Source organism: Odontesthes bonariensis, chromosome 8 (assembly GCF_027942865.1).
Source record: "Odontesthes bonariensis isolate fOdoBon6 chromosome 8, fOdoBon6.hap1, whole genome shotgun sequence".
Taxonomy (NCBI): Eukaryota; Metazoa; Chordata; class Actinopteri; order Atheriniformes; family Atherinopsidae; genus Odontesthes; species Odontesthes bonariensis.
The window spans coordinates 32,373,473-32,390,211 of NC_134513.1; the positions used below are offsets into that span (position 1 = coordinate 32,373,473).

At 40.4% G+C, this 16,739-nt stretch overlaps 3 protein-coding genes across 3 annotated transcripts; 1 reads left to right on the plus strand and 2 right to left on the minus strand.

Moving 5' to 3' along the window:
- Position 1: 1 nt before the first annotated feature.
- apex1 (APEX nuclease (multifunctional DNA repair enzyme) 1) lies at positions 2-4,075 on the minus strand. The gene is made up of 5 exons (XM_075472203.1): positions 3,971-4,075; positions 1,830-1,961; positions 1,538-1,701; positions 1,255-1,447; positions 2-939 (listed from the first exon to the last, which is right to left on the minus strand). Exons 2-5 carry the CDS (start codon positions 1,888-1,890, stop codon positions 425-427), a joined length of 933 nt encoding a protein of 310 aa, XP_075328318.1. The 5' UTR covers positions 1,891-1,961; positions 3,971-4,075; the 3' UTR covers positions 2-424.
- Positions 4,076-4,308: 233 nt separating this feature from the next.
- osgep (O-sialoglycoprotein endopeptidase) lies at positions 4,309-11,265 on the plus strand. Its single transcript, XM_075472204.1, has 12 exons — positions 4,309-4,420; positions 5,353-5,472; positions 5,583-5,702; positions 6,398-6,573; positions 6,784-6,879; positions 6,977-7,026; positions 7,121-7,199; positions 8,084-8,149; positions 8,335-8,425; positions 9,552-9,627; positions 9,740-9,838; positions 10,137-11,265. The coding sequence occupies exons 2-12, from the start codon at positions 5,358-5,360 to the stop codon at positions 10,174-10,176; spliced, it is 1,008 nt and encodes a 335-aa protein (XP_075328319.1). The 5' UTR covers positions 4,309-4,420; positions 5,353-5,357; the 3' UTR covers positions 10,177-11,265.
- On the minus strand, positions 11,170-14,686 carry LOC142385570 (uncharacterized). The gene is made up of 4 exons (XM_075472205.1): positions 14,539-14,686; positions 12,394-13,185; positions 12,270-12,302; positions 11,170-12,035 (listed from the first exon to the last, which is right to left on the minus strand). Exons 1-4 carry the CDS (start codon positions 14,552-14,554, stop codon positions 11,986-11,988), a joined length of 891 nt encoding a protein of 296 aa, XP_075328320.1. The 5' UTR covers positions 14,555-14,686; the 3' UTR covers positions 11,170-11,985.
- Between the last annotated feature and the right edge of the window lie 2,053 nt (positions 14,687-16,739).

The window sequence follows — 16,739 nt, forward strand, 5'->3', positions numbered from 1 at the left end:
ATTCTACACAAATTCAGTCTTTATTTGTAAGTTTGAGCAAGTTTTATCAGAAATAAAACACTGAGTAGGAAAGAAAGCTTAAAACAAGTTGGTTTATCTTTGACCGGAGCGTTTTAATTTTAAACTGTAACAAACTTCGTACAGGTTCTGAAAATCAGCTTAGACTCTGAGGATAGTGTTGTATTTTTACAGAATTTAGGTGCACATCACAGGATTGACTGAAACTTCAGTTACAGGAAGAAGACACGAGTTACGTTGTGGAACATTTAGTCTGAAAAATAAAAGGCCAAAGTGCTAAACTACTGAGATACAGTAGAGTATCCTAAAAGGAGTGAGTTTGGTCAGCACTCCTCACACTTTCTCACTATGACACTTTAAAGAAGACAGAGTGAAGGTGACATGCAGCATCACCGTTGCTGATGACCTACACAGTGATGTGCAGAGTGATGGGGCAGTGGTCGCTCCCCATCGCCTTGTTGCGGATCTTGCTATCACACAGGCCAGGCAGCAGGGAGGAAGACAGCAGGAAATAGTCGAGCCTCCAGCCCACATTCTTTGAGCGGGCGTTCATCATATAGGTCCAGAAGGTGTAGGCGTTCGCTTGCTCGGGGTAGAGCTCGCGGAAGCTGTCGACAAAACCGGCCGCCAGCAGCTGGCTGAAGCCTTCGCGCTCCTCGGGTGTGAACCCTGCGTTTTTCTTGTTGCCCTTTGGATTCTTCAGGTCAATCTCCTGGTGTGCAACGTTGAGGTCACCGCACAGCACTAGAGGCTTCTGTATGTCGAGCTCGCTCAGGTATGCTCGGAAGTCCTCGTCCCAGGTTTTGCGGTAATCGAGGCGGACGAGGCCTCTGCTGGCATTTGGCACGTATGCGGTCACAAGGTAGAAGTTGGGAAACTCTGCAGTGATAACACGGCCCTCTTTATCATGTTCCTCTTTGCCTGGAGGATTGAAAGTAATATTTATTTTTGTTTAAGAAACTAGCAAAATGACTTTAAAGCACAAGTTGAAGCTTTTTATAAGCATGCTCATGTTTTCTTGCAGAAAGTTTTCTGTCCAGTCTGTAAGAACATTCAGACTAGAATGTCAACACACTTTATATACAAATATTTCTGTTCTAACTCGCAACAGCTACTATACCAAATAAGACATTCCTAAACATAACTGTTTTCCCCCCTTTGACATTAAAAGTTACACCACAGAGCAAACATTTAATAGTTCCAAATGGAACAAGAGCATCCAAATGTACCACTCACCAATGCCATAGGTCACTTTGAGTGGTTCCATTTTGCAGAGCATAGCTACGCCACTGTAACCCCCCTTTTCTTCTGACGCAGCCCAGTACTTGTAGGGGTACTCGGGCATTGAGGTGATGTCAGCAGGGAGGTCTTTCTCTGAGCATTTTGTCTCCTGAAGGCACAAAACATCTGGGGCCTCCTCACGCACCCACTGGGGAACAACAGCATGGCGGTTAGCCTTAAGAAGGTTTAAAACAAGTCTCAAAAGCAGGTACCTACTGTCTCTTCACTTAAAACTCACATCCAGGCCCTTCTTTTTCACCCATGCCCTCAGCCCATCCACGTTCCAGGAGGTGATCTTCGTGTTGGCACTGCGTCCATCTTTGCTGGTCAGTTTGTCAGAGGGATCTTCATACAGTACCGGGGCCTCTGGTTCCTTGGACTTTTTTGCTTTCTTTTCAGAAGCTTTAACAATGAAAGGTAAGGTGAGAGAAAAACTAAATGTTTACCAGTGTCTTTAATACTCTTATTATTTAAGCAAACCATGGAAGGAAACAGTAGATTTGCTCATGCATTGGTGTAGGCTTACATACCAGAACCTGTGTCATTATCCCCCTCTGCTGCTGCCTCCTCTGTCTTCTTGCCTCTCTTCATACTTGAATTCGCTCTGACAGCAAACACCCCTCGCAGACACACACCACGCACACACAGCAGCACACGAGCCGCTGGAAAAAGAAGAGACTTTAAAATGCTGCAATAAATGTCAATGAAAAATTGCTTACAAATACACATACAGAATATAATCTGGGTTGTGGACATTGTGAAAGCCTAATCTTGGTAACATTGAGCATATCTTGGAGAATATTTATCATGATTCCCTTTTATAGTGGCAGGCAAATGGTACTGATATTTTGGAATTCACATAAATACTTGGAATATTGCCTTCAAAGATGCCCCATTGCATCCAAAACATATGTAGCTGGTGTACAGTACAGGACAAAAGTCCTAAGCCGCCCCTCATTTTTAAAATATTTTTTCAATAGGTCTTGATCAACAGTTCTCCAGGCTTTCTGATGGTCTTTTAAAGTTTTTCTTTGGATATCAGCTGCTTTTTCACCCATTTTTAGTCTAGTTCTTGTACACGACCATTTTGAGAGGAATGCATATTTTTGTTTCAGCCACTTAAACTGTCCTAGGAATCAGTTTAGTATAGGCTTTTAACTCACAAAAGATGACGTAGCAGGCCGAAATAACCATCTACAGCAGATGAATAGTATCTGAAGGTGATGCCCTTAAGAAATGGGTAAATAAATCCAGCAAAGACCTGACACAGGACCTGAGAGATGCATCTGGAACTTCAGCTGATCCATCTACTGTTGGCCCAATCCTCATCAGAAATGGTCTCCATGGAAGGGTGGCTGTCAAGAAACTATTCTTAAGGAAGTGAAACGGGGAGAAAAGACTGAGCTATGCCAAATGACGCAAGAAGTGGACTGAAAATCAGTGGCAACAGGTCTTATGGTGGGATGAATCCTCCCCAGAGCCCGGACCTCAACATGATTGAAGCAGCGTGGGATCATCTTGACAGAGAACGGAACAAAAGGCAGCCGACATCCAAAGAGCAGCTTTGGGATGTCCTTCAAAAAGCCTGGAGAAGTATTCCTGAAGACTACTTAAAGAAATGACAGAAAGCAAGTCTAAAAGGGTTCAGGCTGTGCTGAGGAATAAAGGGGCTCAGATCAAACGAAGATTTGATGAAATGACAAACTGCCTTATTTACACTATTTATATTTAAGCACCCATTTCCTGTTTTCTTGTAAATATATATAGAAATATCAAAAGAAATTAGGACTTTTACAGAGTATTTTAAATCTAATTTTAAAAATAGAGCTCATCTGTATATTCAGATTCCGTCATCTATAGATGTTCGAAAAACAAAAAGATGCCAAATGCTCATCAAAGCGACAGAATGATTCTGTTCTCGCTAACAGTTACAGCACATTTGTACGTAAATGGGTTTGAACTTTTCGGTTAAAATACACAATAACAGTTCATCAGAAGCAAGCCGGTTTGGGCTCATACGTCACTGTTTCCTGCCTCTAATTTAGCATCCGGAAAGGTTTATCCATAATCTCAGGCTTTATCGAGTTAAGTGTCATGAAGGAAAACATCAGACACAAAAGTCAGTAAAGTGAGATGTGAAACACTTGTATTAACACATGCAAGCTATTTACAACAACCTGCATGTGTTCGTGTCTCGAACAACCTGCTGCACGTGTTTGAAAATGGTGATCCTAAGCCAAACAAACAAAGATGAGATGAGCTTTTGAGGCCTTAAATACAGTCTCTGACAAAAAAGGGGAAGCACTGTAAGGATTATTTTGGGTGTAGATGTTTGATTAACTGTGCATTAAAAGCCATCGATGCAATGCTTTACAGCGTGACTGCAGAACACACAAATTCAACGACAAACAAGCCGTTTAGCATGTTTCCTGTGTTAAACAAGTTTAGCTATTAGCAAGCTATGCTAACGCTAGCTTTTCCTCTGTAACAAAGAGCAGTGAGGCAGCAGCAGGCGGCCTTCGCCTTCACCTCCAATGAATGAATGGAGAATAATCAGTTCGCCCACTAAGCTTATATTCTGCTTTACAGTTTCATCAACAAATGCAAATGTGTTTAAAGAACGACTTAATTTCAGACGCGTTTCAGGAAAAGGAGATGCAAATAACCTTACTTGCACTTTAACAACAGGATGCAAAGCCCAGACAAGTGCTGCTTTCCAGTCACTCCCCCAAACACACTCACTCACACACACACAGAGCAAAGACTGGAATTCACTCTTTGACCATGTGTTGGTTGTACGTAGTGGCTGCCTTAACATATGCCTGAAAACGACCAACAGAATTACCTTTTTTTCCCCCCTTAAGTGTCGGGGAACAATACATATTACACACAGCTAGCTGTTCTAACAAGTAACTGTTATACTACTACACCATGCTTCTATGTTAAACTGTCTCTTAGACGAAGGTTTTATGGTCAAGCATATTTTACAGCGCTTGCTGTTTGGGTCCTTAGATCTTCAAATGGAAGTGGTTGAGATGCAGAAGTTAGCTGAGTCTATAAACTTAGTAATTTAGAGTTTAAACTGGCAGGAATTTTGATAAATGTGGACCACCAATAGAAAGTAAGCAGCTTGGTAAACCTACCGTGTTATTGACGTAGGTGTAATTCAAACTAGTGACCAGGAAGACTGTTTAGAGACTGTTAGCGTTAGTGTTAATCGCATTTCAATGTGTGTTTTACGTTTATCGTGAATTAAGCTGTTCTATGTGTATTGGGAGTGTCAATATGGGCTGTTCTAAAAGTGCAACCATTAGGTTGTTTCTGCTATACAATGGAAGCTAATTTCTGCCATGAAAAGTCTGTCAGGAAATCAAATTAAAATACTAAATAAAAAGTACATATTTTTTCTAAAATCTGTCAACCTTTTGACTATAGATAAATAATTACCATACAAAAATTCTAGTTTAGTCACTTGCTTTTGAGAAAACAGATCTGTATGTTGGTTTTGAAACATAAATGATACACATTTACAACCAGGGCAGTTTGCACCAACAGCAATAAGTTAAGCTTTGGTCTTGCATATCTATGTGTAGAGCTCAGAGACAATTTATTTGTCTTTAACTCAACATGATTTTGTATTTGTTCTATTCTGTGGTAGCTTTGTCAGTTACAGATAAAATTTATAGTGAATTTTTAAAGACTCATGGCTGTCCCTTTTACTTAATGTGAAAATGATATGAGGAGGGAATCTTGTTTGGATACATTAGACCATTTGGGAAATTGTCCACCCATCCTTGCCAAAAGGCATTTTGAAGGGATAAGACTTGAAGTTCAGTAAGCAGTAATGTAGAAGTTGTAAGATGATAAATATTGAGTGACTAATTTTGAAAGTATTTGAATCCTTGGTTAAGTATTTTTTTCTCACGTGGCTAAAATACCTTTTGAGAAATGGTGGATTTAAACAGAGATACTGTACTTGGCTTTCTTGCAAAATAAAACTCCTTTAGCATTAAATGCAGGCTATTTGTGTTTTTCCTGAAAACATCTTTTTAGCTACCATGACTGCAGTTATTGGTTTTGAAGGCAGTGCCAATAAAATTGGCATTGGCATCATCAGGGATGGAGAAGTGCTCTCCAACCCAAGGCGGACCTATATTACACCTCCAGGTCAAGGCAAGTTGTATTGAAACACCCTCAGCAGGGCGACCATATGTCCCAAAATTACTGTCCTTTATGTGAAGCTGATAGCATGTCTTTTTTTTCCTTTTTTTTTTGCTAATCAGGGTTTATGCCAAGTGAGACAGCCAGGCACCATCGTTCAGTCATACTGACTGTCCTGAAGGAGGCGCTGGAGCAAGCTGGTCTGAAACCTGCAGACATCAGCTGTGTGGCATATACCAAAGGTAGAGAAATAAAAAACAAAACCAAGGAAATTAAATGAGAGCCAGACTCATTTTAAGATACTCAGTTGAATTTGAATTGAAGTGCCAAGCACATTTTTCAGTACACATCCATGTTTACTAGCATGCAGCCCTCTTCTTCTGTGCCTTTGTAAGCAGCAGACTGCGACATACTGTTGGGTCTTACAGCGATCTGCTGTTCAGTGGACCAGTCTTTAGCTGCGGAGGTCAAACTGTGATGGGACACCCAAACTCTGACATGAATTGGATAAAATTCTGTGCGGTGTCCCCTCGTCTATAATGAAGTGCGATTTAGACATCTTTGTCTGATGTGAAAATTCCTGCTGAGCAAAATCACATCTTTGTGTCCATTATATTGGCAGCATACTGACTGATTAGTATGATCAGTTTTCTGGGACCTGGCTTTGTATCTTGGATATATAGAACTGTACCAAAGTCTTGAGCCACCCCTCATTCCTTTATATTTAGCTTCCAAGCAGCTAGACTTTCTTTAAATACTTTAAAGTGGTCATGAGCAATAGTTTTCCAGACTTTCTGATGGTATTGTAAAATGTTCCTTTCGAAGAAATTCAAAGAAAGCTTGTCTAAGAAGATGTGTTGAAGAGTACAAGTGCTCAAACCAAATATTGATTTACAAACTTGTTAGAATTGAACAAACTCTTCCATACCTTCCACAGGTCCTGGTATGGGTGCACCCTTGGTCACTGTAGCTATAGTGGCCCGCACAGTTGCACAGCTCTGGGGGAAGCCACTGCTCGGAGTCAACCACTGTATTGGACACATTGAGATGGGCCGCCTCATCACTGAGGCAAACAACCCCACTGTGCTTTATGTTAGTGGGGGCAACACACAGGTTGGTTTCTGCATGCAAGCCTAATTTTTTTGGAAAACTATCTACGTTTTGGCTCTTACCCCTGTTCTGTGGTCCCTGATGATCAGCTGTCAGTTAAAAAGTTGTTTAACTAGCCCAAAAAAATACTTAAAAAAAAAAAAAAAAAAAAGTTGTTTAACTGACAGTTACAAATGTGATTGGATCGTTGTGCCTTTCACACTGTTCTTGCAGGTTATTGCATACTCAGAGCGGCGTTACAGAATATTTGGGGAGACCATTGACATTGCAGTTGGTAACTGTTTGGACAGGTTTGCCAGAGTTATTAAGGTTTGTATTTTTGTTTTCATAAAATAAATTATTTCCATTTTTGTTAGAAGCAGTAGATGCTTGTTGATACTTTATGTGGAATTGTGTCTCCACTCAGATTTCCAACGATCCCAGTCCAGGTTACAATGTAGAGCAGATGGCCAAAAAGTGAGTAGGATGTTTTTTCATTTGATAATTGGTACTGTGTTAATGTGCGCTTGATGTTTTCATGCTGCTTAACTTTTCTTCTCCTTGCTGTCAGAGGGAGTCGGTATGTGGAGCTGCCATATACAGTAAAAGGAATGGATGTGTCATTTTCTGGGATTCTGTCATATATTGAGGTTTGTTGTTCACTCATCTGTAAAAATGCAGCGTGGTTTGGATTCTGTATTCCAAAAAATGCTCATTCTACGGTTTTCCAATGAGCACCAAATTCAAGTGCAGACTCAAAATGAAGTTTGGTGGAAATGTTTGCAGAAAATTGGCATCCTTCAGTATGAAGAGCTCTTTTTCAGGGGCTCAAATGTAAATGGACTATTGACTGGTGTGAGTTATTCCTTTGTAGGCCGTCTGGCACATCTTGAGAGTTGGTCAACTTCCAGCTCTGATCTATTTTCTATGTGTAAGGCATTGTCAGCATTGTTTGTTACAGCCGTTTCAACACATTGAATCGGTGCTGGGTCTGTCAGTGAGAGAGCTCACTGACTCTAAAGTTTATTATTTAACACATACAACATCATCCTGAAACACACGGAGGCACCTCACATCGCAGATGGACAGTGTTATGGTGTAGCAACCCAGGAGTTTTTTAATAGACAGAAGTGGAATTTTCTGCAGTTGTCGAGTCCATTACCTGATTTCAACCCACTCACACTGCCTGTCAATCGCTGGGAACGAAACTAGCGAGAAATCCTTCAGCAGACAGCTCCTGTTAACAGAATGATTCACAAAGGAGGAAACCTATTGTGAGATCAGTTCTAGACTACAGGCTTGAATTGTCTGTGAAGAATTCTGAACTAAGTATCAAAAACTAATGTTTTATTCATGTTGATTTGTCTACATGATATTTGGGCACCTGGATAAAGGGTTCTTCATAATATTTTATTTTCTTTATACTTCCTAAACCCTATATTTTTCTACAGTTAGTGGTATTACATAAATATTTAAAGTCTACTACTTCATCATTTATTTGGTTCATTATTCCAACATTTTCTCCTGTCAATAGGAAGCTGCTCATAAAATGCTGAGCTCTGGTCAGTGTACAGCAGAAGATCTGTGTTTCTCACTTCAGGTACTAACAAGTGATGTTGATAGATTTGAATTCAAAGAGCCAAGAGGCTGTATGCTAATTTAAAAATAAATGCTTAATAAATAAATTGATAGCTTATCAGAATGTAAATTTTGTTGATAGACTAACAGAGCCTTGTGAGGCTAAATTAGTGTGTTGTTCAGCACTAACTTATTCTATCTCTGCAGGAGACATTGTTCTCCATGCTGGTGGAGATCACAGAGAGGGCCATGGCTCACTGTGGCTCCCAGGAAGTCCTCATCGTTGGGGGTGTCGGCTGTAAGTACATCACAAATGAGTTGCTATATCACTGCAGCTGGAACGTCTCTGGCCTATCAACATCAAATGCACCAAAATAGTCATGTGTTTCTCAGGCTGCTGTTTTCTTCATCAGTCACACAGGAACAAACGTAACACTGTTACGATGCCAGTGTGCAGGAGGCTCCAGTGGTTCTCCTCACAGTTACCCTGAATGTTATCTATTGGCAGATTTGGAACAGAATATTTTCATCTATGTTTTCAGAAGTGTAGAATCACATGAAAAAAAGGATTTTCCTTCCCTTTAAACAGGGAATTTATATCCAAACACTCTCGACCTGCCCTGTTGTGGGGCGAACATGTTGGTCTGATTGAGATTTTAAGAGATTAAATGTGGTTGGGGTTCAGATCAGATCACTCCTGCACGTACATGCCAAATCAGACTCAAATGGGTCCAGGTGCTCTGCACACGTTCCAAAGTGCCATCTTTTTGTAAAAAGACTAAAGTGTGAATTAATAATCCATAAATTAATCCTGAATAAAGATCCATATCTTTTCTGTTTCTTTTGTCAGACAACTATGCGTTATATATTTAGGCTGAAAATCGGCTCGTTAAGGCTACGTGTTAACTCTGGTCGCTTAAAGCATTTCCAAGCCATCGCTCTGGATTTTATAAATGCAGCTTCATCTGACAAAATCACCATTCAGGTAACTTAAAGATGTCTGTGTAGTGAATTCAGCTACACTGACATGAATGATGATCTCCCACAGAGAAAGTTAGAATGGTTTCTTACACAGTCCACAGCATTTCAGCGTCAGACATGTGGTCAGGAACACACTTCCCGTCCATGAACCGTAACCGTACCTCGATTCAACTGTGATTTTCATGGTGTTTACAGTTGCTAAATGCATGATATCGGTGTAAGGGTTGGAGTTGTCTTTAAAGGAACCTTTAAATGTATAAGACCACACAGAAAATCTTTTTTCGGTTTAACCTGCAAACAGTGCACACTCCATGATAATTTAAAAAAATAAATAAATAAATACTCACAGAAGTATTGACATTGAGTTGTTTGATCAGAGCACTTGACCTGGGGGCAGTTCCTGAAGAACGTGTGGAGGATGTGACCTCTCATTTCCTCCTCAGGTAACCTGCGTCTGCAGCAGATGATGGAGATAATGTGTGAGGAGAGAGGAGCCAAGCTGTTTGCTACAGATGAACGGTAACTCAAACTTTCATTTCCGTTTGGCTGCAGGAATGCATGCACTCGCTGCTCAGCTGATGTGTTTTCCCTTTATATGGTGACATACTGACTCTCTGTCTTTCTGCCACAGGTTCTGCATAGACAATGGAGCAATGATTGCTCAAGCAGGCTGGGAGATGTTTCGCTCTGGTCAGGTGACACAGCTGGAAGACTCATGGATCACACAAAGGTAAAGTTAACAGAACTAGCTCTTAAGTCTGTTTGCATTATTTTCTTACTCATAATCCTCATTTATATTATTATTTTTTTGGATGTGATGATCTAACATATGGGATCAGATTAAATCCACCCCAGCAGCTGTATACACAGGTCTCAAGGTGTCCATTTGCATGACTATATCTGTTAATCCTGAATCGTTGTGAAATGAGCCACTTCAGTTTCTACATACTTTACGTGTTCATATTTCTTGCTGGTGTGCAGATGATGTTATCGGGCCGTGTTGATCCTCACTGCTTCTTCTGCTGCAGGTACAGAACAGATGAGGTGGAGGTGACGTGGAGAGACTGAGTGGCAGACAGATGTGGGTTTTGAGCAGGCCTCGAGTGGACACTGGTTTATCTGGACTTCTTAATGTTACATTTAAGAGTTTCTGCCGTGTCATATTAAGTCTTTTACTTTAAAGATGTTTCAGATCTTGTTAAATTTACTTGTAAAGTGGAAATCGGGGAGTGCTATAATCAGCACATTGAGACTGATGCTCCTTATGGAGACATAAGACCGTTATTGTGTCATATGCATCCCATGTGTCTGTAATATGGAGAAATTAATAGAAACAGTCTTACAAGCACAAGATGATCTTGCTTTGTCATGTTATCACATGAAGCCCCTCTGGAGAATGTTGTGCATGTGTAAGAAGAGCTCTACACCGATCAACCACACAACTAACAGAGTATGGACAAAGAACATCTGAGTGGATCCTGGAGCGTTTGTGATCCTGGGTCGAGGGATCTTCACATCCCAGATTGGGATCGGAGCGTCCTGAGGAGAGGGGAACGCCTCACTCTTTTTAGTGTCCATCCTAAGCAGTTTTTGCGTGGCCCACAGGTGCCCTGCTGCCATATAAAGTATGAATGGTCTGCAAATATTGATATGAATGCCAGGAGACAAGTTTTATCAGATGATGCTTTTACCGTTCATGGTTTTAATGTTATGGCTGACCCCTTTTAAATGAGTTCAATGACATTTATTAAACCAGTAGAATAGAAGCTTATTAAAATTAGGACATTTATAAAAATTGAGTAGAGCAACCAGTGTTTGTAAGCCTCTGAAGTGTGAACACATCCTAAAATTAAGATGCAATTATTTATTTTCTTCATAAACATGTATATTTTAAAACTGGTTTAAAAATATTAAGCGTTTAAATCTTTTTCCACTGGCAGCTAAGCATTAAAAGGCATAGACTTTGACTGCTTTGAAGAATCTTTTGTAAGAGATATTTCAACATCAGCATTGCCTGTCGTCACCTGAACTTCACTGGTTCAAAGAAAGACTTCAGATGGGTTTTCAAGTTTATTCATTTTTATTAAGCAATACTGTTCTTACATCTCTCCTTCTCCAGTGTCATTTTGTATTCAATAAATCCTTTTAAAAACTCAACATACTGAACATGGTGACATCCCTTGTGGATTCATGAGTAACATTCACCCGAGCAGGGACCAAATAAAAACAAAAAGGAACACAGCATTAAGATCCGATGTGGTAAAGGGTGAACTCTACTGTGCCTCTACACCCTTCTGTAAACTGAAAACATGAATACAGAAGTCCCCTGCATACATGAACAATAAAACTTAAGCAGGTACAAGACATTCTTCTGGTTTAGACTCGTGAGGGGAAAATAAATCACTCTGGTGAGGGCGTCTCGAACACAGGGATTGGTCAAAGATTTTTTTTTATATATATATATATATATTTTTTTTTTAAACAAAGTGCTTGATTGACCACTCGCTTTACAGAGGACACAAAGTTTGATAAAACCGCAGCTTTCAAAAGGGAACAGAATTAAATTAGACTCCATAGAGATTGTTTAAAAAAAAAAAAAAAAAAAAAAAAGACCAGGTCTACACAGAAGCTAAATGGAAGTGAGGTGATGAAACAAGTCTGATTAATTAAGGCAGGCTTTCTGTAAGGCATTAAAAAAGTCCATTGCTGTAAGATCTCAAAGGAGTTAGTCCAAAGTGTCTCAGTGTGGCTTTACGTGAAGACATCATCCTGAGTGCAGTGTGTGAACGGGACTCAAATTTGCCCTTCTTTCATATATTTTCATGTGCATGTAGGTGTGTGTTGAGTATGTGCTGATGCTCTGGGTCAATCACACAGCTAGGCTGGGTGCTCCTGGGCGTCCTTGTACCAGAGAACTCTTCTTGGATCTGAGAGATTAGAACAAAACCCAAATCAAATATATTTCAAAAGTGGACATAGTTCTCACTTTAGGCAATCTGAATGCCTTTTACAAAGAATGCAGATCTGTGGTTCATAATGCAATAACACAAATGGCAATACACACACACACACACGCTGTCATAGTAGCTCTATGGCGCCAAAGCCACTCTAATACATCAGGTCTGTGTCCTGATCCTATACAATGTTTTGAGCCAACTCACCTTTCTTCTGTCTGTTGCAGACAGTATTCCACTCTAGAGTAAAAAAATAAAATAAAAAATAAGTAAAAATTTTGAATTATAAATTGTATACTTAATAGACAGCTACATTCCTTGTAGCGCTTACCTCTATTATGATAATTCAAAGCCTCCACTAGATGGCGACAACTAAGCAGCAGCTCTCCATTGCCCTTGTCCACTTCTGCAAATGTGACTGGGGCGATGAAGGTAGCGACAAGAACCGGTGTTTCTTCCGGGAGTTGGACTGTGAGAACTGTGCCATGTTGTAGGTCTGCTGGATGTTTAGGATCTGTGGGTGGGAGGGCGTCTGCAGCAGGACGAGGGTCGGAGCCCTCTGTGGCCGGCCTCGTCTCGCTGATAAAACTCAGACCCCACTGGTTCTGTAGCAGCACACCGATGGCAGGGCGGTCCTCCTCCAGCGCCCCGCTTGCTGCTCCTGACTTCACCTTGGAAGCGTAGCTAACGGCAGGCTGCAGCTTCGCAGGGCTGTCCTGCACCGGGAAAGCGGGTGGGGGCTTGAGAAGTGACAGACTGTCCTCCACCCACCTCTCCTTTTGGCTAACCTTTGGTGGTCGCTCGCCGGCTCTGCCGACCCCCTTCTGACTCTCTCTGCGGAGGCTGCGGCCTTTGTGCTGCTGGCCTTTGCGTTCTTTTTCTCTGCGGAAACTGAGGGGGTGTGTGTGGCCAGGGCTGATCAGGTCACCCTCAGGTGAAAACTGCCGGGGAGGCTGGTTGCTTCCTGAGATGCAGCCTCCTCCCCCACCACCTCCACAGTTGCCTGAACCAGGAGACAGACGGCGGTTACGTATGTGGGGCTCTGAGTTAGAAGCGGACACAAGGACTGCTGGATCACACAGGCTATCTGACTCACACACAGTGTTGCTGGCTTCCCAAGTACCTGAAAGAAAAGTGAGGACATATCCATCAAGTACTTGCTACTAACACATGCTGCATACATATGCTCAAGCCTATATAAAAAAAGACAGATCACCATGTCTTGAGATAAATGACACCATTGCTTTACCTCTATCAAGTTTCCTTCCAACTCAGTAAATATAAATACTACAAGCACCCCAACAGGATTTATCACTTGGCATCTGCTCATAAAGGATCTCTGCACTTGACTGTTCATGTAAACAAACACCATGTGGTGTAGTCACATTTCCATGTGACTACACTGTAGCAGTTAAGGTGAAACTGAACGACAGCTCCCTGCCCTACTGGGCCTGTACAGCCGAACCAGTCAGTTGGAGTTCTGATGTGCAATCACCACATATATTGAGCTAAAATGACAGACAACTTCCCAGCGTCTTAAATGTGATCCGTCTCGTTTTTCGCCAAGATGCTTTGTGAAAAAAGGTTTACTCTTATTTCACAAAAGCTAATTTACCGCAAGTTAACAACTTCCAATTAAGAAAACCAAAAACTATTATAATCTATATAAAAATTAAAAAAAAAAAAAAAAAAAAAAAGGATCACCGCTGTTGATCTTAAACTGATGTTACACAACGAACTGTGTCTGGCTCATGGAAAAATAATGTTTACTTCACCTTTATTGTTTAACAATCCTTGACGGTCCACATGACGCATAACAGATCCCAACTGGACATTACTTTTGGTTAATGTCAAAGGCACGTGAGGTGAAAGGGTGGGAAACTCCCAGGATACGTTTAGTAAGGGTACGGATTTAAGTGCATTACTCAACGCGGTTAGATAAGATAGAAGTGGCCTTATTAGCGAGCCAGCCCCAAAGCGCCACACAGTTCCACGTATCACACAGCGTCGCAGAAATTTCAACAAATAGTCTCACGACCGATAAACAAGGAGTAACTTAATTCTAGATTTACTGATCAAACGACGCCACGTTCTGGGTCATACGTTGCAGCGCTGACAATGAGCGCTACAAACAAGCACCGGTGTTAGCAAACTAATCAGCAGCGTCATGATGCCGCGAACTCAACTCGACATTTAAGGTTGACAGCGTCATGAACATAGTTCAAGACTGTTTATATGAAAATACCGAATGTCGTCAAGTATATAAGCTAATTTTTACAGCATGCGGACATCAACAGCTAACTGCTGTGCTAACCGAAGCCAAAGTTTCGTAACCCCCCCCCCCCCATTCAAAGTGGTAACCAGGCTGCTATCAATACCGCTAGCTCAGTTGCTAACTCCGCGGATAGATAACAAAATAGTACGCTTTAAAGTAAAGAACTTCGCTCGCATATGTCTAAATGTTGTAAAAACTTACCTGTTTTTATATGCATGTCTATCCGCTTGATGTGTCGCTGGGGTAAAACCGTTGAGAAACTTTTGTTTACAGCGAAAAGATCGACGGCTCGCTGGTTAAGTCTACTGTAGCCACCACCCGGATGCGACACGGGAATGTGGGTGGGACAGGAAGTTCCTTCAAATAAGTTGTCCGGCGGGAAACTTGGAGGGAATTTCATATTCAAAGTGAAATGACAGCCCACGTGATGACCACGTGGTGACGATTCAATGGATTTTTATCTTTATAAGGTATAACAAAGAGTCGGATTTGAAAATGTGATCGCTTATGTGAGAGTCTGAACCCAGAATGTAGTGAAACGCTGAATATATCAGGAAAGGATAACTCTTTCTCTTTTCTTGATAAACACTTTTGCAGGCGTCAACCTTTGTTTATAGGATCAATCCCATCAGTAATAATAAAATGAGAAGAGAATAGAGCAGTTTATGAATAGCTCCAGTTAGTCCTGAATAGGTGGATGACACTCAGTGGCTGTATCTAATCTCTTAATTTTAGTAAATGTAACATAATGTAGGATAATCTGTATTACAGATGATGGTGGTGGAACAAGAACATTTTATTTACTTTCATTAATGTGTCATTGAAACTGATGTCTCATTATTGTTTTTCCTTTGTGGCACATATCATATATATAGTTTATAGTTTATCATTGAGGTGCAGTCTATAGCTAATTTCTTTTTATCTGTCATTTATTTATTTAATTGATTAATTAAATAATTATTTAATTTGAGCTACATGACGAATTGAATTTCCCCCACTGGGATTTTCTATTCTATTCTATTTACATATACAGGCATGACTTGTAGAACTATTCTGTGTTTATGTAATCCCAGATTGATAAAATGAGGTCAGGAGCAGTACTGAATGTCAAGCTTCCAGAATTGGTGGTTGGTTAGAACATCAAAAGTACAGATATGCATTGCTCTTGTAGCAATTTGTCTATCCATTCATTTGAGCAGGCTTTTACTTCTTGGTATACAAATGGATGTAAACTGTATTTTTTTGTCTTGTCTAACCGACTTTCATTTACTTTACTTTCTTATTTTCAGTTAATTGTTTTACTGTCTTGTTTATGTGTTTATTTGACTTCCAATGAAGCCTTCAAATGGCATTTTTTTCATGTTAGTTATGTTTATGGTAAAGAATCCTCAAAGTCCCCTTTGAGGATTCTTTAGTTTTAGTGGTCAGTTTTGCCATTCTTATATCTACAGTTATGCAGTGTTTCTGCATTGAAAACCCACATGAGATTTACATATGATTCTTAGTTCTTTAGTCCCTTTTTAAAATGATTTTGTTCTTTTGAGATTCAGAGCATAATTTAGCTGGGGTAATGGTAGGCTGTTGGAATATATTGTTTTGAATGTTTCTTTTATATCTACTGTATTTTCCCTACTTTAAAACTCTCTAAATCCATTTGTGCTACATTCAACAAAATGAAACATGCTTTATTAACTGACAACATCATCCAAATGAAACTCTATTTCCATGAGTGCATGAAGTGGCCAGGCTTAAATTGGTGGTGGCAATGGCTCCGCCCCTGCTTTTGTGACTCTGCTCAGTTAGAATTAACATGAATCATTAAAGCCAATATTATACACATTCATTGATAAGTCAATTTCTTAGGTACGTATACTCAAGGTAAAGAAGTGAAAACTTGAGACGAGACAACCTTCAGTTTAGCCTTTTTCCTGGTTCTATGTGGAGCACCCATTGTCTTAAATAACCTTGTCTGCTTTGTCTTTTCTAACACTACTCTCTCCTCTGGATTCTTCACATCCTGTTGATCCTTTACCTCTTGACATGTCCTCATTGTGAACTGACATGACAACTATTAGCTTTTTATTCCTCCAGTCTGTCCCTGTTGTCTTTTAGCATATCAGCACGGACATATTTTTAGAGCAGTACAGCTCTAATAAGCCAAAACTATTCCAAGATTCTTTCTATCTTGTAACCCTCTGGGTCTTCAAGCAATCTTAGATTGGGTGTGTTCATTTTAAAAATCCTCAACAAAAAGATTGGCTCTGTGAGTCTCACTGGATTCACATACCCCAAACCAAATAAAAAATAAGATCTGAAGAATCCGGAGACAATTAATGGAATAAAAGAGAACACACTGCACACTTTTATTGAGTTTCTTTGTTTTCCTTTAGATCAGGGGTATT